The sequence below is a fragment of the Notolepis coatsorum genome (assembly GCF_963971535.1).
Source record: "Notolepis coatsorum genome assembly, chromosome: 6".
Taxonomy (NCBI): Eukaryota; Metazoa; Chordata; class Actinopteri; order Aulopiformes; family Paralepididae; genus Notolepis; species Notolepis coatsorum.
This window is the reverse complement of record NC_140170.1, coordinates 189,357,046-189,374,176: the sequence shown is the minus strand read 5'-3', so window position 1 is coordinate 189,374,176 and position 17,131 is coordinate 189,357,046. Positions and strand designations below refer to the sequence as shown.

General features: G+C 44.5%; 1 protein-coding gene across 1 annotated transcript in view; it reads right to left on the bottom strand.

Moving 5' to 3' along the window:
* The window catches only part of atg7 (ATG7 autophagy related 7 homolog), a 203,268-nt gene that overhangs the window by 63,413 nt on the left and 122,724 nt on the right, over positions 1-17,131 (bottom strand). Inside the window, exon 18 of the mRNA XM_084317014.1 lies at positions 14,377-14,499. Within this exon, the coding sequence (XP_084173140.1) occupies positions 14,377-14,499 (123 nt within the window). The remainder of the gene's footprint in view (positions 1-14,376; positions 14,500-17,131) is intronic.

The following is a 17,131-nucleotide window of genomic DNA, read 5'->3' as shown; positions in this document are numbered from 1 at the left end:
AGAGAGAGAGAGAGAGACTATACAACACAAGGAGAGAGAGAGAGAGACTATACAACACAAGGAGAGAGAGAGAGAGAGAGACTATACAACACAAGGAGAGAGAGAGAGACTATACAACACAAGGAGAGAGAGAGACTATACAACACAAGGAGAGAGAGAGAGAGAGACTATACAACACAAGGAGAGAGATAGACTATACAACACAAGGAGAGAGAGAGAGAGACTATACAACACAAGGAGAGAGAGAGACTATACAACACAAGGAGAGAGAGAGAGACTATACAACACAAGGAGAGAGAGAGAGAGAGAGAGACTATACAACACAAGGAGAGAGAGAGACTATACAACACAAGGAGAGAGAGAGACTATACAACACAAGGAGAGAGAGAGACTATACAACACAAGGAGAGAGAGAGAGAGAGACTATACAACACAAGGAGAGAGAGAGAGACTATACAACACAAGGAGAGAGAGAGAATATACAACACAAGGAGAGAGAGAGAGAGACTATACAACACAAGGAGAGAGAGAGAGACTATACAACACAAGGAGAGAGAGAGAGACTATACAACACAAGGGGAGAGAGAGAGAGACTATACAACACAAGGAGAGAGAGACTATACAACACAAGGAGAGAGAAAGAGAGAGACTATACAACACAAGGAGAGAGAGAGAGAGAGAGACTATACAACACAAGGAGAGAGAGAGAGACTATACAACACAAGGAGAGAGAGAGAGAGAGAGAGAGAGACTATACAACACAAGGAGAGAGAGACTATACAACACAAGGAGAGAGAGAGAGACTATACAACACAAGGAGAGAGAGACTATACAACACAAGGGGAGAGAGAGAGACTATACAACACAAGGAGAGAGAGAGAGAGAGAGAGAGACTATACAACACAAGGAGAGAGAGAGAGACTATACAACACAAGGAGAGAGAGAGAGAGAGAGACTATACAACACAAGGAGAGAGAGAGAGAGAGAGAGACTATACAACACAAGGAGAGAGAGAGAGAGATACTATACAACACAAGGAGAGAGAGAGAGAGACTATACAACACAAGGAGAGAGAGAGAGAGAGAGAGAGAGAGACTATACAACACAAGGAGAGAGAGAGACTATACAACACAAGGAGAGAGAGAGACTATACAACACAAGGAGAGAGAGAGAGAGACTATACAACACAAGGAGAGAGAGAGAGACTATACAACACAAGGAGAGAGAGAGAGACTATACAACACAAGGAGAGAGAGAGACTATACAACACAAGGAGAGAGAGAGAGAGAGACTATACAACACAAGGAGAGAGAGAGGACTGTCCAACCCTATTGTACAGAACACAGTGGTGAGTTTTTTAACTATCACCAGTGATAAGTCTGCTGGCTAGGGTTGGGTACCGTTCACATTTGAACCGGTACCGGTACCCAACGGTACACTTTTTCTGCACTTTAGTCTCTAAAAATGTAATCTACCTACCTCAGTGAAAAAGAAAATATCAAAACTTCTAATTATTTTATATTATTATCATCATTATTATTTATTTAGAACAATTCGTCCGTCGGCTCAGGACTGCGTTTTCGCCGATCAACCAATACATTGTTGGAACGTTGAATTTGCCGCCTTTCGTCACCCCACCCAACCAGTCTCGAGGTGAGGAGAGGAAACATCCGACGAGCGTCATTTGACAAGCCATTTAAACAAGTGACCACGTCCGGTTTGGTCGGGTCCTGAACGGACCAATCACTGCTGATGGCAAAAATGATTGACTATCTTTGTAGCCAATGAAATTCTGGAGCCAGGGATATCCCAAAACTGAAATTATAATTATCGGCCTCAAAACAAAGAAATAAACGTTAATAAAGAACCTGGGAGGACTAACCCCTTGGATCAAATCTGAGGTCACAAGTGGCAGGGTTATCATAGATTCAGAACTGAACTTCAATTATCATATTAACAAAGTGACCAAATCATTGTTATTTCACCTCAGAAACAAAAGTACAACCATTTATTAATCAAAACGACGCTGAGAAGCTAATTCATGCATTCATATCTAGCCGGTTAGACTACTGTAATGCACTTTTTACAGGTCTCCCTAAGAAAACCACACAGAGGCTTCAGCTAATCCAAAACTCTGCAGCCCGACTGCTAACTAGAACCAAAAGGAGAGAGCACATTAGTCCAGTCTTAGCTGCTCTACACTGGCTTCCTGTAACATTTAGAATTGACTTCAAGGTCTTTCTTCTTACATACAAATCCCTAAATGGACAGGGACCTAGCTACATCGCCAACACTCGAATAAATTACAGGCCAGCAAGAACACTGCGATCATCAGCTGCTGGACTACTAGAGGCTCCCAGAAACAGTCAAAAGAGGATCTGTATATTAACAGATGCTACATGTGCTAACACACCATCATGGCTGTTCCTCTCCACACTATATCAACAGATGCTACATGTGCGACCACACCATCATGGCTGCTCTCTCTACACTATATCAACAGATGCTACATGTGCTGCTACACCATCATGGCTGCTCTCTCTACACTATATTAACAGATGCTACATGTGCGACCACACCATCATGGCTGCTCTCTCTACACTATATTAACAGATGCTACATGTGCTACTACACCATCATGGCTGTTCCTCTCCACACTATATTAACAGATGCTACATGTGCTGCTAACACACCATCATGGCTGTTCCTCTCCACACTATATCAACAGATGCTACATGTGCTACCACACCATCATGGCTGCTCTCTCTACACTATATCAACAGATGCTACATGTGCTGCTAACACACCATCATGGCTGCTCCTCTCTACACTATATCAACAGATGCTACATGTGCTGCTAACACACCATCATGGCTGCTCTCTCTACACTATATCAACAGATGCTACATGTGCTGCTAACACACCATCATGGCTGCTCTCTCTACACTATATCAACAGATGCTACATGTGCGACCACACCATCATGGCTGCTCTCTCTACACTATATTAACAGATGCTACATGTGCGACCACACCATCATGGCTGCTCTCTCTCCACTATATCAACAGATGCTACATGTGCTAACACACCATCATGGCTGCTCTCTCTACACTATATCAACAGATGCTACATGTGCGACCACACCATCATGGCTGCTCTCTCTACACTATATCAACAGATGCTACATGTGCGACCACACCATCATGGCTGCTCTCTCTACACTATATCAACAGATGCTACATGTGCGACCACACCATCATGGCTGCTCTCTCTACACTATATCAACAGATGCTACATGTGCTAACACACCATCATGGCTGCTCCTCTCTACACTATATTAACAGATGCTACATGTGCGACCACACCATCATGGCTGCTCTCTCTACACTATATTAACAGATGCTACATGTGCTGCTACACCATCATGGCTGCTCTCTCTACACTATATCAACAGATGCTACATGTGCTAACACACCATCATGGCTGCTCTCTCTACACTATATTAACAGATGCTACATGTGCTGCTAACACACCATCATGGCTGCTCTCTCTACACTATATCAACAGATGCTACATGTGCGACCACACCATCATGGCTGCTCTCTCTACACTATATCAACAGATGCTACATGTGCGACCACACCATCATGGCTGCTCTCTCTACACTATATTAACAGATGCTACATGTGCTACCACACCATCATGGCTGCTCTCTCTACACTATATCAACAGATGCTACATGTGCTGCTACACCATCATGGCTGCTCTCTCTACACTATATCAACAGATGCTACATGTGCTGCTAACACACCATCATGGCTGCTCTCTCTACACTATATCAACAGATGCTACATGTGCTGCTAACACACCATCATGGCTGCTCTCTCTACACTATATCAACAGATGCTACATGTGCTGCTAACACACCATCATGGCTGCTCTCTCTACACTATATCAACAGATGCTACATGTGCTGCTAACACACCATCATGGCTGCTCTCTCTACACTATATCAACAGATGCTACATGTGCTACCACACCATCATGGCTGCTCTCTCTACACTATATCAACAGATGCTACATGTGCTGCTAACACACCATCATGGCTGCTCTCTCTACACTATATCAACAGATGCTACATGTGCTGCTAACACACCATCATGGCTGCTCTCTCTACACTATATCAACAGATGCTACATGTGCTAACACACCATCATGGCTGCTCTCTCTACACTATATCAACAGATGCTACATGTGCGACCACACCATCATGGCTGCTCTCTCTACACTATATCAACAGATGCTACATGTGCGACCACACCATCATGGCTGCTCTCTCTACACTATATCAACAGATGCTACATGTGCGACCACACCATCATGGCTGCTCCTCTCTACACTATATCAACAGATGCTACATGTGCGACCACACCATCATGGCTGCTCTCTCTACACTATATCAACAGATGCTACATGTGCGACCACACCATCATGGCTGCTCCTCTCTACACTATATCAACAGATGCTACATGTGCTAACACACCATCATGGCTGCTCTCTCTACACTATATCAACAGATGCTACATGTGCGACCACACCATCATGGCTGCTCTCTCTACACTATATCAACAGATGCTACATGTGCTACCACACCATCATGGCTGCTCTCCAACGCCCAGCCATAGTATAAAAGAAAAATTTGGTAAGCGATACTAAAGAACATCATCAGCTTAAACAACGTTATGCACTAAAATATCAAACTCCCCGTGACGGCATCGGGCTGCAGATTAAGTAGCTCGCTATAAATAACAACATTAAGGATTTGATTATGGAGTTTGTCATGTTGGAATCTCAATGCATAGGTTCTTTTGTGTAAATACTGCGGGGAAAAGGAGTTGCTTTTGCCTTCCCGGGTCTCTCCTTGTGCTGATCTGTCCTTGTGTTGATCTGTCCATGTGCTGATCTCTCAATATGCTGGTAACAGACCAGGATATCTTCTTGTGATGATAACAGACCAGGGCCCTATTCCCCGTACCTGGTTCAACTACGTCGATCAAAAGTCCCATTATCCAGAATTCAATTAACCCGATGTTTGAATCCAGGCTTTCCCTGTTCCTCGAACGCTGATTCAGTCTCGTTAATTCGAACCAGACTTGATACTCAGGATAATTGCGCGCGGCCGCCTCACCTGAAAAGACAGCAGGTGTCGATTGCAGAAATCCTGATTTTCTAACGGCATTGAGTGATTGATTGAAAACTTTATTAACAGATTGCAGAATGGGTACAATACAGTACGGCTCAATAGCCTCGCCGACAAGTTAAATGCATAATCTATAAGCACATTTTAAGTCCCTCATTACCCCAATCAATCAGATTATATTTCTTTAAATGTGCCTGCTGGCAGTAGGCTTAATGGAATGAATAATCGAATGAGATCTTGCTAGAGAAAATAATTAGTTCAACTCTTTCAGAATAAGTAGATAAAAACAAGCCCAAAGAGTATCTAATTGATACGTATTAATAGATACTTATGAGGACATCTGTACTGTATGTGCTTAGGTATCATTGTACTATATAAATACATGGTTCCCAAAGTTTTCAAGGCGTGACCACCCGAAATAACGTGTCAGAGAGGCTTGGAGGCTATACAGTTTCACTATTAATCAGGTTTTAATCTGTTTCGGACATCATCCATACATGCATTGAATTGATTAACTTTTGGTTTATACCAGTGACACCAGTCATGTTCATCACCCCTTGTTCATCATCAGATAACAGTGATTGAACAGTTAAATGCATTTTCTCAAATTCATTCATCAAAACATCAAACGCTTGCAATTGCTCATTCATTTTCTCAAGTCACGTCCACGTCATCAAATCCATCAAACAGCGCATCTCCTCCTCCTCAGACATTTTAATCCCAGTTACAATATCACAATAACGTGTGAGTGACAGTGATACAATTCAACAATCCACATATTCAGATTTGTCGTAATTCACATCACAATCCACGCATAAAGACGCTTCAATTTATGCTTGAATGAAACACAATTCGGGTGCTCCGTTAAGCAAATACATAAACCGCGGAGAATAGGAAACAAATCAGAGCCAAACGCCCGATTCATTCATTAAAAATATCCCTGCGGGATTCACATTTGCAATGGTCCGCGTTATTAAAATAACCACATAGTGTGTGTCGCAACTGCGAGCGCCGTATAGCTATGACGTGCATTATTTCGGACAAAGTAAATCCATAGGCTGAATATGATTTATTATCAGCATTTTAGGTCTATTATTTTACATTTCAAAAGCCCCCTCTAGAAGAACGAAGCACAAAAACATAATTCAGAATGGTATAATGGGATCTAGACTGTGAGGATTATTTCAGGAAGAGAGCTGGCATTTCTTTGCGAGGGCGTGGCCATGCAGGTGATCCAGCTAACTGAACTTAACCCTGCGCTGGAGCAGGTTCAAACTTTCTGATCTGTTGCCATAGTGATTTAGACAATCGCACGTCGGGGAACCGACAGGTCAGGCTTAAGTCAAGTTATCCTGAAAATGATCCGGCTAACTCAGTTAGCCAGGTACGAGGAACAGGGTCCAGGATCTCTCCTTGTGATTATAACAGACCCGGTTATATCCGTGTGCTGGTAACATACCTCTCCTGCACACTTTAACTCCGTCCTAACACTATATAAAAACTAGAGCGCATTAGCACAGTTCTCCTGGAGTTGATAGTAGCTCAAAAGTGTAGCATAGCAAAGCTAATGCTAACGCTTTCATGTATGTGAATGGAAAATGCTAAGCGTCATACTCGGGGAGGTACAGTTAAATAAAGACGCAGATTTGGGTGGTCTAGTAACTAGTTTGCTAACTAGTTTCTCACCAAGTAGGGTATGTTCGATAGATTTGGTCATTTATAGCAAAACGTTCTAGTGATTGAATGGAAAAAATAAAATGGCACTTGAGCTGAAAGGGAGCCGTCAATCGAGTGTGATCTGACCACGCCCCCATCAGTACTGACCATGCCCCATCAGTTTTGACCAGCCCCCTCAGATCTGACAACGCCCCCTGATTGATTGATTGATTGATTGAAAAGTTTATTAACAGATTGCAGAATGGGTACAGTACAGTACAGCTCAATACATACAATTGTTAAGAGGATGCAGACCAGAGAAAGACTTTCGTCTTGTTTCCATCAGGGTCCTCCATTTTCAATTCATCATATGACACACATGACATACAGATAGACAGTACTGCTACATCTATACATTTATGACATACCAGATTTTCAAATACAGTACTGTTTGTGATACTAAAAAAATCCAGAAAAAGAGTGTATATACATTTGACATAGAAACTGTGCATTGGGGGAGGTTGGGTAGGTGGGGTGGGGCTGTACATTGGAGGTGGGGGGGGGGACACACTGTACATTGGAATACTGACATACATTTGACATAGAAACTGTACATTGGAGGAGGTTGGGTAGGTAGGGTGGGGTTGGGTGGGGCTGTACATTTGAATACTGACAAAGCCATGCTTGGTCTTTATTGTACAACTGGGTTAGGACATTTGTAGGGGCCAGTTTTGAATTGCAGTCTCCCGTAGGTCCTCAGGCCCTCCGTCCTGAGAAATGGTCTGAGTAGCCAGATGAGCTGTTTTTGAGCTGGGTTTCATAATAGTTATTTTTAATCACTCAAATGAGGCTGGGTGGTTAATAAACAGATGTGTATGTGGTGTAACAAACTCAGAACACATTTATTTTCGATTTACCCCACCTATAAATGGCAAATGCTAAATGGCGCATTTATATAGTGCCTTTATCCAAAGCGCTTTACAATTTGTTCCTCACATTTGACCCATTCACTCACACATTCACACACCGACGGCGGAGGCGACCAATGCAATGTGCCAACCTGCTCATCGGGAGCAGTTAGGGGTTAAACAAGTGTCTTGCTCAAGGACACTTTGACACGGTGTCCGGGAATCAAACCGGGAACCTTTTCCGACTACCAGAAGACCGTTGTACCTCCTGAGCCACTGTCACTGTCTGTCCATAATATATCTTTTTTAGAAGGACAATGAGTTAACTAAACAGTGTTGTGTTTACAGATGCATCAGTTATACAGATAGTTTGAGAACATCAACACTAGTGAACATTAACACCAGTGAACATTAACACTAACATCCACACTAGTGAACATTAACACTAGTGAACATTAACACTAACATCCACACTAGTGAACATTAACACTAGTGAACATTAACACTAACATCCACACTAGTGAACATTAACACTAACATTAACACTAACATCCACACTAGTGAACATTAACACTAGTGAACATTAACACTAACATCCACACTAGTGAACATTAACACTAACATTAACACTAACATCCACACTAGTGAACATTAACACTAGTGAACATTAACACTAACATCCACACTAGTGAACATTAACACTAGTGAACATTAACACTAACATCCACACTAGTGAACATTAACACTAACATTAACACTAGTGAACATTAACACTAACATCCACACTAGTGAACATTAACACTAACATCCACACTAGTGAACATTAACACTAACATCCACACTAGTGAACATTAACACTAACATCCACACTAGTGAACATTAACACTAACATCCACACTAGTGAACATTAACACTAACATCCACACTAGTGAACATCCACACTAGTGAACATCCACACTAGTGAACATTAACACTAGTGAACATTAACACTAACATCCACACTAGTGAACATCCACACTAGTGAACATTAACACTAGTGAACATTAACACTAGTGAACATTAACACTAACATTAACACTAGTGAACATTAACACTAACATCCACACTAGTGAACATTAACACTAACATCCACACTAGTGAACATTAACACTAGTGAACATTAACACTAACATCCACACTAGTGAACATTAACACTAACATCCACACTAGTGAACATTAACACTAGTGAACATTAACACTAACATCCACACTAGTGAACATTAACACTAGTGAGCATTAACACTAACATCCACACTAGTGAACAATAACACTAGTGAACATATGAGTCACAGCGTCACACACTTCAGCAACAGGCGGTCCACGGGGGCGGGGCTTATAAGGATAGTTTAGGTTCTTACGTGATTATTGGTCGTCATTGCAGCCAGTCCAAAAATAAAGACTGCAGGGCTATCTTTGACCTACAAGTGATGGCTGCTTTTTAAAACTGTCCAAAGAAGGATTGCGTGAAAATCAAACCCATTAAAATGTGTTATTGATCTCAAGGCATCATGTCGTGTTTTGTGAGCTATCTCTCTTTCTCATATATATCTCTCTCTTTATCATCTATCTCTCTCTCTCTCTCTCTATCCCACCTGAGCCTGGCTGTAACCTCACACCCCCACCCACCTCACAAAGAACCCATTCATACACCCCCCCCCCCCAACACACACAAGCATTTAAACAGACATACATTTACATACAAATGCAAACATGGATACTGTGCACACAAGTATGCATGTGATGTACACACATAACACACCCACACACATACCAACACACACACACACACACACACACACACACACACACACACACACACACACACACACACACACACACACACACACACACACACACACACACACACACACACACACACACACACACACACACACACACACACACACACACAACACAAATGACAAACCCACATGCAAGACAGATATGTAATACATGCATGCACACACACACACACACACACACACAAATGACAAACGCACATGCACACACAGTAAACTCCGGGTTCTTTAACCAATCAGTGAACTCCCAGAATCCCCTGCAGTCCACCACATAAAACCTAGTTCTCAGGTTACCAGTCGGCCCAGAATAGAACCTAAATACACACTGCTGCGATCTTCTGACGCACACTGTAGTTTAGCATGGTCACACACACACACACGTGCACACGCACACACACACACACACACACACACACACACACACACACACACGAGAGCGGACACCCACACCCACAGAAGCACACAAATGCATGTCTGCACACACCCATGAACGCAGGGGCACACACACACACACACTCAAACACACACACACACACACACACACACACACACACACACACACACACACACACACACACACACACACACACACACACACACACACACACACACACACACACACACACACACACACACACACACACACACACACACACACACACACACACACACACACACACACACACACACACACACACACACACACACACACACACACACACATATATATATATATATATGAGGCACATAATGGCGTCAGTGCCAAACAGAGGGGCAGAGGAGAAGGGAGTGAACATAAAGTCAGTATGTAAATACAGCCTGATGAAACTGGTTCCGTCTCGCTTTAAAGCACTGGAAGTCACATGATCCTACACACTTACACTTTAATAATAAAGCCGCTTGTGTTTCATCGACTCGACCGCGTGAGTTCCTGTCCTCGGCGCTCGAGGCCCGGAGCCGATATTCTGAGAAAACTCAACTTTGGCGCGAGAGGCTTTTTTTGAACGTTTTAGTTTTAACCCTTTCACAAGGGTTAACCTTCTGTAGCGTGGTAGTGAAAGGGTTAAAACGGGATCATGTCCAGTTCGGTTACTGTACGAGTGGAGACGGTGCGATGACATCACTGGATGACATCATCGCATGGCACTGGCCGAGATGGCTGGAAGACCGCTTTACAGCGGGGCTAACGACTGCTCATAACCTTTTCTTTCATTAAAATGTATATATATATATATATCATTTTTTATCACGTGGGAACCTGTCAGAAATAAGCCTTATGATTTTGACCCGTTAAAAAAAAAAAAGTGCTTGTCGTTAATTGTTGGTGAAACCATTTTTAACGGCAGTAACGCGTGGGAACGACTGATCCTGTGTAGCGTGAGATTCTGGCACCGCTGAAGAAAGAGCTCTCTCTCTGTCTCATTGTATTGTGTAGCCTCTCTCTCGGTACCGCATGTCAAACGCCCAAGGAAGCCCAGGTCCAAACACACACACACACACACACACACACAACCACATGTACTCATAAAACAACCTGCCAGTACTGGTTACACGTTGATTAGCCGTGTTGTACTTCATAGCTTTGGGCAATTGGTGCTTTTTAGAGTTTCAATAAAGCTCTACACTGAATGGAGAGAGAGAGAGAGAGAGAGAGAGAGAGAGAGAGAGAGAGAGAGAGAGAGAGAGAGAGAGAGAGAGAGAGAGAGAGAGAATACTACACACAGGGAACTGTGGGACCACAGACGCCGCTGAGCTGAACTATCAAAACAATATGTACATCTGCTGTGGAGAGAGAGAGAGACTATGACACACTACACAATACAGAGGGAGAGAGAGAGAGAGAGAAGAGGGAGGGAGAGACCATGACAGACAATACAGAGGGAGAGATAAACTACACCATACTACACAATACAAGGAGAGAGAGAAATTATGACACACACAGAGAAATCAAGAGAGAGAGAGAGAGAGTCTCAGAATATTACATTTTTCACTCATCTCTCTCTCTCTCTCTCTCTCTCTCTCTCTTCTCTCTCTCTCTCTCATCTCTCTCTCTCTCCTCTTCTCTCCTCTCTCTCTCTCTCTCTCTCTCATCTCTCATCTCTCTCCTCTCTCTCTCTCTCTCTCTCTCTCTCTCTCGTTATGGGCTGAGTGGGCGGCGATGAGAAAGTGGGATTTTCCCAAAACACGGCCAGACCCAACCCCCCCCCACACACGTGTACAGCCACACAGGAAAACATTGACTCTCTCTCCTCCCTCCTATCCATCCCTCTCTCTCCCTCCTCCCCCCTATCCACCCCTCTCTCTCTCTCTCTCACCCCCCTCTCCCTCTCTCTCCCCCTCTCTCTCCCCCCTCTCCCTCTCCCTCCTCGCGTCTATATAATCCCAGCCGAAGAGTGCTTCGCGTTTCTCTGATTGGCCACGACGCCCATGTGACCGCAGAGAGCGGTAGAGCGGAAATAGGCTGCTGCCTCCGCGTCAAGAAAGACAGACAGGCATTCTATTGCCATGCTCTGCGACAAACTCTAACCTTAACCAACTCCGAAAGAATGCCTAAACTTAACCCTAACCTTAACCAACTCCGAAAGAATGCCTAAACTTAACCAACTCCGAAAGAATGCCTAAACTTAACCAACTCCGAAAGAATGCCTAAATTTAACCAACTCCGAAAGAATGCCTAAACTTAACCAACTCCGAAAGAATGCCTAAACTTAACCAACTCCGAAAGAATGCCTAAATTTAACCAACTCCGAAAGAATGCCTAAATTTAACCAACTCCGAAAGAATGCCTAAAACTTAACCAACTCCGAAAGAATGCCTAAATTTAACCAACTCCGAAAGAATGCCTAAATTTAACCAACTCCGAAAGAATGCCTAAACTTAACCAACTCCGAAAGAATGCCTAAACTTAACCGGCGAAAGAACGCACGTTTATAGCGAGAGATGATAAATTAATTAAACGTAAAAATAAATTGAAGTGATTCAAACTTGTCACCAACGCACCACAGGCTCCACAGCAAGGCGGCGAACGAGTTGAGCTAACCGTCGATGTTAAAAGAGGGGGGATTACGGCTGCATAATGCCGCGGCCGTGTCGCGGCCAATCAGAGAAAACGCGGAAGCACTCGGCAGCACTCTTCGGCTGGGATTAAAGAATAGGCCTCCCTCTCTCTCCCTCCTCCCCCTCTATATCTCCCCCTATCTATCTCCCTCTCTCTCCCCCTCCTCCCCCTTATCCCTCCTATATCTCCCCCTCTCTCCCTCCTCCCCCTCCCTCCTCACCCTCTCCATCATCCCCCCTCTCCCTCCTCCCTCACTCCCCCTCTCTCTCTCCCTCTATCTATCCCCCTCGCTCTCCCTCCTCCCCCCTCTCCCTCCCTCCCTCTCCCCCTTGCTCTCCCTCTCCATCTCTCCATCCGCCTCTCCCTCTCTCCCTCCCTCTCTCTCTATCACTCTCTCTCCCTCTCTCCCTCCCTCCCTCTCCCTCTCTCTCTCCCTCTCTCCCTCTCTCCCTCTCTCTCTCCCTCTCTCCCTCCCTCTCCCTCTCCCTCTCTCCCCCTCCCTCCCTCTCTCCCTCCCTCTCCCCTCCCTCCCTCCCTCTCTCCTCCCTCTCCTCCCTCCCTCCCCTCCTCCCTCCCTCCCTCCCTCTCCCTCCCTCCCTCACCTCCCTCCCTCCCTCCCTCCCCTCCTCCCTCCCTCCCTCCCTCCCTCTCTCCCCCTCCCTCCCTCCCTCCCTCCCTCCCTCCCTCCCTCCCTCCCTCCCTCTCTCCCCCCCAGGCCAACAAGCCATATTCCACTACTATCTATCTCGTCTGTGATGTTAACTTGGCCACTGGCCTCCTTGTGTGTGTGTGTGTGTTGCCATGGTGACCCAGTTATTAAAACAGCAGTGGGACCACATGTATATCTCCAGTGTCTAATAACTTCTGGGGCTGAAAGGCCACGCGGTTGTTCCAGTGTGGACTTTGAGGAGCTCGTGACGGCGACTCCAGCCCTTGTGTTCCACTTCAGAATCACACGGAGGAGGAGGAGGAGGAGGAGGAGGAGGAGGAGGAGGAGGAGGAGGGCCGTTATGTTGCTTTACTGACGGCGGCAGCAATATGCATCTGGAGACGTTGAAATACACTTAGAAAAGGAACACGCCAGCGTCATGGGAAATGCACTTAGCGTACCGTTCTTTCCAGAGTCAGGCGAGAAGAGAGAGACACACCGGTTTCCTCTCCCGTGTGTTCAGTAGAAAGCTATCCGGCCGCGAGCTAAGCCTAGCTTAGCACACGTGAACGGAAGGCTACTGGTGAACGAATGGAAGTGGATATGGACCACTAGCCTAGCCTAAAACACCTGTTTCTGGCCAACGGCTAGGCTAGCTGGTCCGTATCCACTGCCATTAATGTGTGCTAAGCTAGGCTACTGTAGCGCTAGGCTACTGTAGCCTGCAGCCGGATACTGTAGCTTACTCACATCCTGCTTAGCAACAGCAGGTGTGTGTGTGTGTGTGTCTCTGTGTGTGTGTGTGTCTGTGTGTGTGTCTGTGTGTGTGTGTGTCTGTGTGTGTGTCTGTGTGTGTGTGTGTGTGCGTGTGTGTGTGTGCGTGTGTGTGTGTGTGTGTGCGTGTGTGTGTGTGTGGTGTGTGTGTGTGCGTGCGTGTGTGTGCGTGTGTGTGTGTGCGTGCGTGTGTGTGCGTGTGTGTGTGTGCGTGCGTGTGTGTGTGTGTGTGCGTGTGTGTGTGTGTGTGTGGTGTGTGTGTGGTGTGTGTGTGTGGTGTGTGTGTGTGTTACCTCAGCAGCCTGGGTCTCCTGGTGTAGCAGCGTGAGTCCAGTCAGGTCCTCCAGGAAGGAGTGGGAGGAGTTAAACACCTGGGACAGGAAGTGGAAGCCGTCCCGCTCGTAGTTATCCAGCACCTGCAGGTCATAACAATAATAATAATAATAATAAATAAATAAATAAATAATAATAACAAAGTTTGAAAGGAGATAGGATGAAAACCGAACAGTTCGTAAGTGGGCGGGGGCATTAATATAGTCACATTCAACCAAAAAACCTCTACATCTCTCAAGCTCAATTCACATCTGCCCACTAAACACACACACACACAGACACACACAGAGGAAAGCAGACAGCCAGACATGAGTGTTTACCATAACCTCTTTGTACAGTTATAACTTTAACTGCTGCTGTGTGTCACCTCCACAACAGCTACATGTGTAAACACCACTGGATCCTACACTGTGAACTAGGGATGTACGATATTATCGGCCGATATTGGCATAAAAAGGTGATATCGGAAAATATCGGTATCGGTTTAATTTTAATTTTTTTTTATTATTATTATTATTATTTTTTTTTTTTTTACATTTATTTAACCTTTATTTACCCAGGCAAGCAAGTAAGAACAAATTATTATTTTATTTATTGTCAAAGTATGCATAATGTTAATTACACGACAAGAGATATGTAATGTTAATTACCTGAAATTATTCAGTTTTTTGGGGGGGGGGGGGTATCGGTTGATATCGGTATCGGAAATTAAAAGTTGGACAATATCGGTGTATCGGTAAAAAAGCCAATATGGAGCATCATCCCTACACTGTGAACGGAACGTGCAATAATGTCACCGTTACTCACTCGTGTTCTGTATCTTCTACCATCTTGTTTTACTACTTCTTTTTAGCATCCGCTTGTATTTAAGTTGTTCATTCTAGTTAAGTAGCGTGTGATGTTGTGCGAAGGGGGCGGACTAGCAAAGTACATTTTCCACTGTACGGCAAACGGTCTGTTTAACTGCACATCATGACAATTAATCATCTTGAATCGCCGGCGTCAGAACCGCTGACCAGGTGGCGCTCGGACGGACCGACGGACCGACCCGACATGCAGCCCTACTGACGTGACGCTCGGGGCGACTCCCAGCCACCTGCCGAGGTGTTTCGCCCCCCCGCTCGCCCCCCCCGGACTCTTTCCACTGGACGTCACAGACACTTCATAACACTGTCAGTAGGGCACGTTCGTCTTGGTATTATTAACCCTTTCACTGCCACACTACGGAAGGGCAACCCTTTACTATATCACACTACCGACGGTTACCTTCTGTAGTGTGGCAGTGAAAGGGTTAAAAGAGGAATAAAGTCTCAACACTAGTGCGCCGCTCCGGCAGAATGCAGTACTGTAGTGTGTGTCTACAACATCTCCTGTAAATCATCCGTCCTTTTTGGTACTTTATCTCAAGAAGGAGCTGAATGAGCTCACGTCTGGTCAATGTTAGCACGGCAGTTATTCACCGTCAAAGATGGAAAATAAAAATATATAAATAATAATTGATATTCTCCTTTTGGTGCATTACAAATAATTCACTCAAGCCTTAGTAACGGACACGTTATTTCTAGATGTCCCTATAGATACCAAGAAGATGCAAATGGACCTTGTAGAAGTGGAGCAATCTTCCATCTACTTAGGTATGCACTTTTAGGCGAATTTTCTGAAAATATGGCTAGGGCTTTAACAGGTTAATAACTACATTATTAACCATCCATTAACGATGAATAACTACATTATTAACTATATATTAATGATGAATAACTATATTAATAACTATAAATTAACAATGGCTAACTACATTAATAACGATCTATTAATGATCAATCTATTAATTGAAGTTGTGTCTTTCCTCTATTTTCCCTAAGAATGAAGGTGATACGTGTTTCTATTTATAATAAATAAAAAAAGCTCAGCGAGACCTTGCACACACACACACATTAACACACACACACACACACACACACACATTAACACACACACACACACACACATTAACACACACACACACATTAACACACACACACATTAACACACACATACACACACTCACACATTAACACACACACACATTAACACACACACACACACACTAACACAGACAGACAGACACATGCACGTCACACACGCACACACACTAATATATATATATATACATACACACACACACACACACGCACACGCACACACACACACATACACATACACATGCACACGCACACGCACACACACACAGGCTCAGCCCACAGACCCTCCTCTGCAGGTGTAGTGTTACCCCCAGTTCAGACATCAATAGGGTGTGTGTGTGTGTGTGTGTGTGTGTGTGTGTGTGTGTACAAGTGTGTGTGTACAAGTGTGTGTGTATGTATATATATATTAGTGTGTGTGTGTGCGTGACGTGCATGTGTCTGTCTGTCTGTATCTGTATATGTGTGTGTGTGTGTGTGTGTGTGTGTGTAGGTGTGTGTGTGCATGTGTGTGTGTGTGTGTGTGTGTACTGACATGGCGTCTAGTCTCAGAGCCAGACTAACTAAACACAATACACACACTGACGTCTCCACCTCTCACCTTTTCATCCTCCTCTTTTCTCTCTCTCCCTCCCCTCCTCCATATCTCTCTTTCTTCTCACTCTCCCTCCCATCCTGCCTCTCTCCCTCCCATCCTCCCTCTCTCCCTCTTTCTTCTCACTTTCCCACCCCGCATGTATTTCTCCCTCCCATC